The following is a 9,968-nucleotide window of genomic DNA, read 5'->3' on the forward strand; positions in this document are numbered from 1 at the left end:
GCTTTTTCAAAGACGTCATATCTGCCGGGTCAACATTGTCCTTGTAAAACTTCAGCTCCTCTGCTGCACAAACAGATTCCGCGTAAGCCGCGTCACCTTCCTCACACTCCAAGGCTATCTTTCGGCTGCCATGAACCGTAATGGTCCCGTTGTGACCCGGCATCTTGAGCTGCAAGTACACGTAACACGGCCGTGCCATGAACTTGGCGTAAGCCGGTCACCCAAATAAAGCATGATACAGACTTCTTATCTTAACCACCTCAAAGGTTAATTTTTCCGCCCTGTAGTTGTACTCATCTCCAAAAGCCACTTCCAGCTCAATCTTACCAACCGGATATGCCGACTTACCAGGCACCACACCATGGAAAACAGTATTGGACTGGCTGAGGTGCTTATCAATCAACCCCATACGACGAAAGGTCTCATAATAGAGGATGTTGATGCTGCTGCCTCCGTCCATGAGCACTTTAGTGAATTTATATCCCCCACCTGAGGAGCCACCACCAGGGCCAGGTGACCCGCATTATCAACCCGGGGAGGGTGATCTTCCCTACTCCACACAATAGGCTGCTCAGACCATCTCAAATAGCGTGGAGCCGCCGGCTCAACAGCATTCACAGCCCTTTTATGAAGCTTCTGATCTCGCTTGCACAGACTGGTGGTAAACACATGATACTGTCCACCATTGAGCTGCTTTGGATTGGTCTGGTATCCCCCCTACTGCTGCTGCTGATGACCCTGGCCGGACTGCTGATTAAAGCCCCCTTGAACATTCTGAGAATTGGAATTTGAACCGCCGCCCGGGCCATGAAAGCCGCCAGCGCCTGAGCCGCCGCCCGGGCCACTGTTGCCATTGAAGGCATTGAAATTTTTAAAGGCCTTCATGATTGCGCAGACCTTCCACAGATGAGTGGTCGGCTTTTCCCTAGAGCCATGCCTTGGACAAGGCTCATTCAACAACTGCTCAAGCGTCGGGCCTGGCCCGCCGGCGCGGGGAGGTGGTCTCCCCTTGCGCCGGTGGTTGTTACCCTGTGAACTGGCGTTGGCCACAAACTCTATACTGCCATCAGCCTTACGCTTGTTACCTCCCTGGTTCGCCGGGTTATGCTGGGGGCCCTTACCATTGCCATTCCGTTTTCCCTTCCCTGTCGTTTCATCATCCGACGTGGGATCCTTGGTACTATCAGAGTCGACGTACTTAACCAGAGCCGCCATCAGCGTACCCATATCATTGCAATCGCGCTTGAGCCGCCCGAGCTTCATCTTCAGGGGCGCAAAGCGACAATTCTGCTCTAACATTAAGACTGCAGAGCCGGCATCCATCTTATCAGATGAATGTATTATTTCTTTGACCCGGCGAACCCAATGGGTTGTAGACTCACCCTCCTGCTGCTTACAGTTAGTCAAATCCACAATTGACATAGACTGCCTACAGGTATCTTTGAAGTTTTGGATGAACCGGGCTTTTAGCTCAGCCCAAGACCCGATAGAGTTCGGTGGCAGTCCTTTCAACCAAGTGCGGGCAGTCCCATCTAACATCATGGTGAAGTATTTGGCCATTGCCGCTTCGCTGACCTCCAGCAACTCCATAGCCATCTCGTAACTCTCGATCCATGCTCCGGGTTGTAAATCAGCCGTGTAATTAGGTACCTTCCTAGGCCCCTTGAAATCCTTGGGCAGACGTTCATTACGGAGAGCCGGCACCAGACAAGGAACACCTCCGGTCCTTGTAGGTATACCTGCGTCGACAGAAGCCGTCGGATAAGCCGGGAGTGGCTGGTAAGCCGTCAACTGAGCCGCCCGCTCTGCCTCTTGCCGTGCTCTGTCTTGGTCCACCGCGTTAAAAGCTTCATTATGAGCCGGGCCGTGGCCAGGAGGCAAGTCATGGCGTCGGACATTGCTTGAACCGGTCGCTGAGACCATGTGTCTGCTATAACTCGGGCTCCGGCCTGGACGAGGGGTTGAATGAATCCTGTCCCGGCTATACGAATATGCCTCCTGCTGCGCCAGAGCCGTCTGAAGGAGTTCTCTGACCCGGCGGGTTTCAACCGCCGTTGGAGAGTCGCCATCGATTGGGAGAGCCGCCAGCCGCGCCGCCGCTGGCGACCATGTTTTCCAACGGGTTGGCATAATGACCCGGCGGTATTGGCACATACTGAGGCGGGGCAGTGTTCACCCGGGGAGGCCCCATCACTTGGGGTTGAATTGACGTCCCAGCCCCGGGCGTCGTGATCTCTGGCGGGTTACTGGGCCCTGCACCAGGCGTGTTGAAGAGTTTTCGGGGATCGTAAACCGGAGGGAGTCGAGATTGGGCCTTTTGATGCCTCCTTCTCATGACCTCATTGGACGCGTTCTGATCCATCGTGAGCCGGAAACACCGTGCCTGAATCAGCTGAGTCTGGGCGTCGAGAGCCGCCCTCTCCGCAGCCATCCTGATCCCTTCCGCCGCCAGATCCTCCTTGGCTTTTGCTAGATCCAACTTTAACTGTGCCACCTCCGCGTCATGCTGAGCTTGATCCGCTGGGGCGACCGTAGCGGTTAACAGGGCCGTCATCTTGTCTGTGAGATCCATCAGCACCTGAGCCGGCGAGGGCACAGGGCTTCCTGCCCCGGCGGTGGGGTTTTGAACAGGTTGTGCGCCAACCATGAAGATTCCAACCCGGCTCGGCGGCTCAAAGGGGTCCGGAATACTGTCGCCATCGGAACAACCCCTGAGCCTGCCATCTTGAAGTTGGTATAACGAATCGGTCTCCTCTGTGGATGACTCGCCGTCAGAGCGAGCGGCCGTCTCATCACTAGATCCAGATCCTTCAGAGAGCTCTTCATGGACGCTTCCCACGAAAGCACGTTTCAAGGCAGGCAAAGTCCGGGCGGGTCGTGCACGTTGAGCCGTCTCGATGAGATCGGCGCAGAGGTCCGGCTCAGGGCCCGGCTCACCAATCTTGCCAATAAAGACGTGGATTCCGCCGAAGGGGACCCAGTACCCGTACTCAATTGAGCCGGCGTCGGGGCCCCAATTTGCATCGTCGATGTAGAGCTTGCCGCGACGACTCTTGGTCATCCGGCCCACAGCGTATCCCTTGAGCCCTTCGAAGCTGCCCTTCAAGAACTCAAATCCACCGTGCGCTGGCCCCACGGTGGGCGCCAACTGTCGTGGAATTGTCACGGCAGATGTTCTCGTGCAAGGACTTAGTCGTGGAGTCAGCGCTGCTAGGAAGATTAAAGGGGTTAAACGGGACAAGGAACACGAGGGTTATACTGGTTCGGCCCCTTACGATGAAGGTAAAAGCCTACGTCCAGTTGAGGTGGTATTACTTAGGGTTTCGATGACCAGGGAGCTTTGTCGCTATGCCCGGCTCTCGATCTGTTGTCTCTCGTCCTGAACCGCCGCCGGGTCGTCCCTTTATATAGAGAGGTTGACGCCCCGCGGCTCTCAGAGTCCCGGCCGGCTTATAACAGTATCCGGCTCGGACTCCTAACTACTCTTGCCTTACATTACAAGTCTTGCCATAACGGCGGTTTATCACTACGGGCCTTAAGCCGCCTCCGGGTCTTAAACCCATTATTGATCCGCCATCCTACAGCTTGGTACTGGGCTTTACGTGATGATCATTATAACGTAACCCGGCTCCTCCTGGGCGGGTGAGGTACCGTCCGTCTCTTTATATTCCGCATCCACCTGCGAAAGTTGATGCGAAATTGACGAAACTTCGCTGGCTTCCAACTCGGCTGGGTTTGGATGGATGCGTTCGTCCGCATGTCCTCGTGATTATCCTCGTGGAATGCAACAAGGTTTGCAGCCATGCGTGCGTGCGTGCATGTGCCCAAAGCGTCGGAGTGGGTTGCAATGTTGACGTAAATTTGATACCGATGGTAGCAGGGACGTGAACTGTCAATGGGGTCCGATTCAAGCTAGCTAGACACTTTATCTTTTATATACTGTATATCTTTCCTCAAAGGTATTGTCTTTCTTACTTTCATCATGGTACAAAAGGGAAGATGGAGTGGGGAGAAACTGCTGGAGTGACTCCATAAAAGTAGCTGCACAAACCTAGGCAGCGTTATTCGCAAAAAAAAAAAAACCTAGGCAGCGCAATTGCAAAAAATAAAAACAAATGAAGAAAAAAAGTATGGTATAGCTTGGGGCATTTGGTGCATGGTGATGGTGTTACCAGACTGAACATTTTCTCGAGAACACGCCATGGAAGGGCGTATCTTTTTCATAGAAGGGATGCCAGACTGAACATGACATCTGACAGAAAAAACTGGGAAGCTGTTTTTGTTGGTAGCAGGTAGCTAACTAATCTGTTTTGCAGAGCAGTGAGTAGATCTTACTACATCAGTAATAATCGGTTAGTTTCTGGGCTTGCAAGTTACCTACAGTTAGTTGGACACTTGAACCCAAAGTAACCGACGTGGCGACTCTCACCACACCCTGCTGGCGTACCAAGAATGAAAGGGAAGCTAGCAGAGGTGGCAGGCTGGCAGCTATGGCCATGAGAAAAATGTATCAAAGACAGACTGACTGACTGACTGACTGACATGGCGGAAATGGGTAGCAGAAAGACGTAGATTAAGCTTGGAGTGGGCAAACGACTAAAGGTAGGGCTAAAAGAGGCCCAAAGAAGTGATTAAAGGGCGCCCATGAGCAAGCGAGGCCCACCGCGGTCCGCGTGACCGGAACTGCGAGAGCAACTAGTTAACGAGCGCTCCTTCGGGAGCCTCGCAACGATCAGTGCCACTTGACGCGCTCTCAGCCATTTGCCACGTGTCGCGTTCTGGACACTCCCTTCAGATTTTTTTTATTTTTCCGCACGCGTTTTCGGCTTTTTAAACGGTTTTTCTCAATGTTTTGGTTTTCCTCAGGTCTTCCTTAGCTTTTTCGACAAAAAAAAATTCGAAAAAAAATTACGCGAAAAAACACGTTCTTTTTTTTTCTTTCGCGAAAAGTTAGGGTTTTTCTTCCGCGAGAGGCACGGTTGTGCTTTAGCGAGAGTCACGGCCGTGCCTTTCGGAAACAAAAAAAAATGCGTTTTCTGTTTTTTTTTCTTTCGCGAGAGTTTACTTCCGCGAGAGGCACGGTTGTGCTTTCGCGAGAGTCACGGCCGTGCCTCACGGAAAGGGAAAAACAAAACGCGTTTTTTGTTTTTTTTCTTTCGCGAGAGTCACGGTTTTGCTTCCGCGAGAGGCACGGCTGTGTTTTCGCGAGAGTCACGGCCGTGCCTCTTGGAAAGGAAAAAATACGTGTTTTCTGTATTTTTTTTCTTTCGCGAGAGTCACGGTTTTGCTTTCGCCAGAGGCACGGTTGTGCTTTCGCGAGAGTCACGGGCGTACCTATTTCGGAAAGAAAAAAACGTGTTTTCTATTTTTTTTCCTTCCACGAGAGTCACGGTTTTGCTTCCACGAGAGACACGGTTGTGATTTCGCGAAAAGCACGGGCGTGCCTCTTTCAGAAAGGAAAAAAACCGTGCTCCCAGTTTGTTTTTTTCGTCCAGTTTTTTCATGAAAAAAAGTTCGTCAAAACCTATCAACATGGGATCTAGTTTTGAAGATCTCGACGCGAGGAATCCAATGGTGAAAACGGTTTGAGATTTCGACGCGCGGTTTAAGAGATAAAACGTTTTGAATAAACGGATCTACGAAAAAAGGGAAAACTCCGAGGTTGCGACAAGTGGCGCGCTGCATATGCACCACTTGTCATGACCTGGGAAGGTGGGGTGTTCTTTGCAACGAGTACTTCTTAATTAGTGATTTGGGAAAACTGCCTTGTCTGCTTCCTTCTTGTCCTTTGCTCGATCCCCTAGAGACACTCCCTCCGTTTTTTTACTGCAAATTTATGCTAAAAGATGGTAATTTAAAGGGAAGCATGAAGTTCCGCCGAAAAAAAGGGTAGGGTGGAGGGGGAAAAGAAGCATAGGCAAAATGAAATAAAGACGAACACAGCTACAATGGCAGTGTAAAGATTAGCTTTCCATTTGGGCGGGAGTTTACACGGATTGAGTCCTGACGATTGATGCGATGCAACGCAATTTCAACCTACTCATGATTAGATGATGATATGAAAATTAGATCGGCCGGTCGGTTGCTAGCTACTACAAGTACCATTGATTTTTTAAAGAAAATTAAACATGCTTGCCAGCTGAACCAACATTACCTATATTCTCGTGCTTTGTCACTTTCCTCCTCTTCTATCAGGGTTTGAACATCTTCGGGTTCGTTCATCGGAATGGAGTCGACGGGCTTCCGGCATAGATTTATATCGTTTTCTTGGGACGGTGAGGTTAGGATCTCTCGTTGTGCGTGTCGATGCGTCAACATCCTCGATGTAATTTTCATAAAGTTTTGGGTTATTTATACTTTTTATAACCCTTTATAGTAGGTTCTTCTCCGGAAAAAAAGACATTACATATCAGTTAAGATTAAGACATCGACTGACCTAAACGTTTTGCTGGCCATCGTTTGCCACGAGGCCAGGGAACACGATGATCGCTGAACGAGAGCACGGCTAACCACTATGCCCCCTATCCGATCCTCTGATACTCACCCGCAATACATTATGCGAATGACGCAATCTCGGAACCCTCGTTTACAATAATGCCACCGCCCTGGGCCGGCATGAAAACTATCCAATGCGCTGATATTTCACGCAATGAAAGATCGCTTCTAATGGTTCCGTTTCGTCCCGGCTTCCTATAAACCAAGAGGCCCAAACTAAAGGGCGCCCATGAACAACCACACCGACAGTCCTTCTGATTACAAGCTTAATTAGGACGCGGACTTGAATAAATGATGAAGAACAAAGAGCCTCACCAAGAAATTAGCACGCCAGCCGGGGTTACAGCCAGGGACATGACATGATGCTCCGGAAGAGAGGGGCTCTGCACATGATTAGTCGTAATCCAGTGCAGCCAGCTACTCAAAGTTTTGAAATCCATCTTAGCTGACACGGTGCTTGCGTGGAGAATATTCCCGGTCAAACACATGCGTGCGGACAAGGCAGAACATGGTACTACGATCCACTAGCAGGCGAAGGCGTAGTGTCCTCGGTCGATCAGTTCCATACATACATGCGCTCGTGCGTGTTTCTTTTCCTCCACTATTTTTGGCACCGTCTGAACAAATTTAAAAAACAAAGTATCATCTATCATGGGCTGGAAGTGGATTAGGATAGGGTGGTCTGGTTGCCCCTGCCTCGATTAGAAAATGGAAGTTGAGGGGAGCATATATATGAGCTGGCTGCTTACGCACGACCTGCCTACCCTTATTTGTTTAAACTACCCACAATGAGAGTAACATAGATAGTAACATCACACATATCTAGATAAAGTAGATGATGTGGCAAGCAATAAATGAAGAAAGAGAGGAAAGTGGTAACATAACTACTACCTCCGTTTCAGTTTATAAGTCCTACGCGTATACCTAGGTTGCCAATTTTATCACCTCAATATAAAGTATATAACACAAAAATTATATCGTTTGAAAATAGAACATCTGAAGTTATATTGATATATTTTTTGTAATATATGACTTGTATTAGGTTGGTCAAATTGACGACCTAGGGGTACGCGCACACCCTGTAAACTGAGAGAGAGGTAGTAGTTACTACTCCCTCCGTCCGGGTTTATTAGGCCTCTTAGAGCAACTCTAGCAGACCCGGCAAAACGCGTTTGCAGTTCGCTCAAAACAGCTTTTGCGGGCCGGCGCGGGCTGACACAGATGCAGACCCCCCAAACGGATCCGTAAAAAAGTATATTCGCGGAATATGCTTTTTTACGGGTCGGCTATGCGGGTTCTGCTCTTTGCGCCGCTGCATCCCCGCATATCATCAGCCCGCAAATATCAAATCCAACATAATTCAACAATCGAAAACAAACTGAATTATTCAAATCAAACATAAAACAATAATCATCCGCATTATAAATAATTATTCAAATCACTGTAGCAAATTTAAAATAATGCAATACAAAACTTGTCATGAATACAAATACAAATGAATACAAAAATTAGTCACTGTCCAGCCCTTTGCCAATGGTGCTCAATGAGATCTTCCTGAAGCTGAAAGTGTGTGTCTGCATTTTCAATCTCCTTGTATGTCTGAAGAAAAGCTCTAATGCGGTTTGGGTCTCTAGCTGGTTTGACACGGCTACCCACATTGTCGTAAAAGAATTCTAAGTCCATTCCTCTCTCATCTTCAAGAATCATATTGTGCAGGATAACACAGCAAGTCATGATGTTCTTCAGGGTTTTCTTATCCCAAAAACGAGCAGGACCACGGACAATGGCAAACCTAGATTGCAAAACACCGAATGCTCTTTCAATGTCTTTTCGGGCTGCCTCTTGCACCCTTGCAAATTCACATTTTTTTTGTTTGGGTTCTTTGATGCTCTTGACAAATGTGCACCAAGGAGGATATATACCATCTGCAAAATAGTACCCCTTTGTGTATTCATGCCCATTGATAGTGTAGTTGCAAGCAGGAGCATCACCACTAGCAAGCCTAGCAAACAAATGAGAGCATTGCAACACATTGATATCATTGAGTGTGCCGGGCATACCAAAAAAGCAATGCCAAATCCATAAATCCTCGGATGCTACTGCCTCTAGCACAATTGTTGCATCACGAGACTTGCCACAATACATTCCTTGCCAAGCTTTGGGGCAATTTTTCCAATTCCAATGCATACAACCAATGCTACCTAGCATCCCAGGCCAACCTCTCCTCTCATTAGCTGCCATCAATTTCTTTGTGTCATCTTCATTTGGTGCCCGAAAATACTCAGGACCAAAGACACGGACGATCACTTTCGCAAATCTACGCACAGACTCAATTTTGCTATCTTCACCAATGCGAAGATACTCATCGACATAGTCAGCCGGAACGCCATATGCAATCACCCACATAGCTGCGGAGATTTTTTGATATGCACTAAATCCCTTTAAGCCCGCGACATTCCTTCTTTGAGTGAAATACCGGCAATTTGCCTCGCAAGCTTCAACAATTTTCACAAAAAGGGATCGGCGCATTCGGTACCTTCTGCGGAAGAGGTGTGCAGGATATGTAGGATTCTCCGAAAAATAATCTTGCATCAACATCTCGTTTCCAAGATGGCGATTCCGCGGAATGCACAGACGCCTGACAGTAGATCCTCACCTCCTCTTCCGGTACTCGTCTTCATGCTCCTTCACGGCAAGCGCCATGGCCAATGTTTGCTGCCGAAAGGTCGCAATCATGGTCTCCACATCCGAGTCGTCCGAATCGGATGAATTGGATAGCAAGAACTTCTCGCACGGGGTCAACTCCATCTACACGCACACCGGCGCGTCAATCTACTACACAGCTCGCAAAAATCACAAAAAAGGGACTAACCGGTGGCGAGTGATCCCGGGCGGCGACGAGGGTGGTGCGCTCGACGCTGGTCGATCCTAGCGGCGGCGGCGACTGGGGGCGGCTCTTCTCGCCGGATCCGGAGGGGCGGTGCAGCGTCTCGGCGCGGGAGGGTGTGGGGCGGCCCCGCGGAGCGATTCCGCTCGCAGATATGGCCGGAATCGCCGGCGGCAGGCGGGCGGAAGCAAGGGCGGGCGGCGGCGGAAGGAGGGGGAAAAGAGCGCGGGCTAAAATGTCCCTCCCGCCAACTGCTTCTCTGTGATGCAGGGCACCGCAGCCGCGAGGGGGAAACCCGCGTTTTCCCGGGTTGGGGTCGTGAATTTGCCGCGCCCCCAAAAATTTTTTGCGGGCCGGGGCGGGATGCGGGGTCTGGTCGGGCAGGCTTTCCGGCCCGTACCCGCATTTTGGCGGTTATTTTACGGGTCGGGGCGGATGCGGGGTCTGCTAGAGTTGCTCTTAGCATCACAGGCCTTTTCCCTTTTATAAGGCCCCGCTTTGGAAAGGTGCATGCATGCAACCATTTCATTGGTTACATTGAAAGCCATTGTTGTTGGTGCCATGGTTGGAACATTAATACACTTCA

At 49.8% G+C, this 9,968-nt stretch overlaps 1 protein-coding gene across 1 annotated transcript; it reads right to left on the reverse strand.

Annotated features, from left to right (window-relative positions):
* Positions 1–7,996: 7,996 nt before the first annotated feature.
* On the reverse strand, positions 7,997–9,303 carry LOC141021951 (uncharacterized). The gene is made up of 2 exons (XM_073497811.1): positions 9,152–9,303; positions 7,997–8,497 (listed from the first exon to the last, which is right to left on the reverse strand). The coding sequence occupies exons 1-2, from the start codon at positions 9,301–9,303 to the stop codon at positions 8,008–8,010; spliced, it is 642 nt and encodes a 213-aa protein (XP_073353912.1). The 3' UTR covers positions 7,997–8,007.
* Between the last annotated feature and the right edge of the window lie 665 nt (positions 9,304–9,968).

Source organism: Aegilops tauschii, chromosome 4, assembly GCF_002575655.3.
Source record: "Aegilops tauschii subsp. strangulata cultivar AL8/78 chromosome 4, Aet v6.0, whole genome shotgun sequence".
Taxonomy (NCBI): Eukaryota; Viridiplantae; Streptophyta; class Magnoliopsida; order Poales; family Poaceae; genus Aegilops; species Aegilops tauschii.

Coding starts and splice junctions, on each gene's coding strand:
- LOC141021951 (XM_073497811.1), bottom strand. CDS start 9,303: ATGGAGTTGACCCCGTGCGAGAAGTTCTTGCTATCCAATTCATCCGAT. Junction 8,498..9,151: donor GACGAGTACCGGAAGAGGAG/GTGAGGATCTAC, acceptor TTTGTTTGCTAG/GCTTGCTAGTGGTGATGCTC.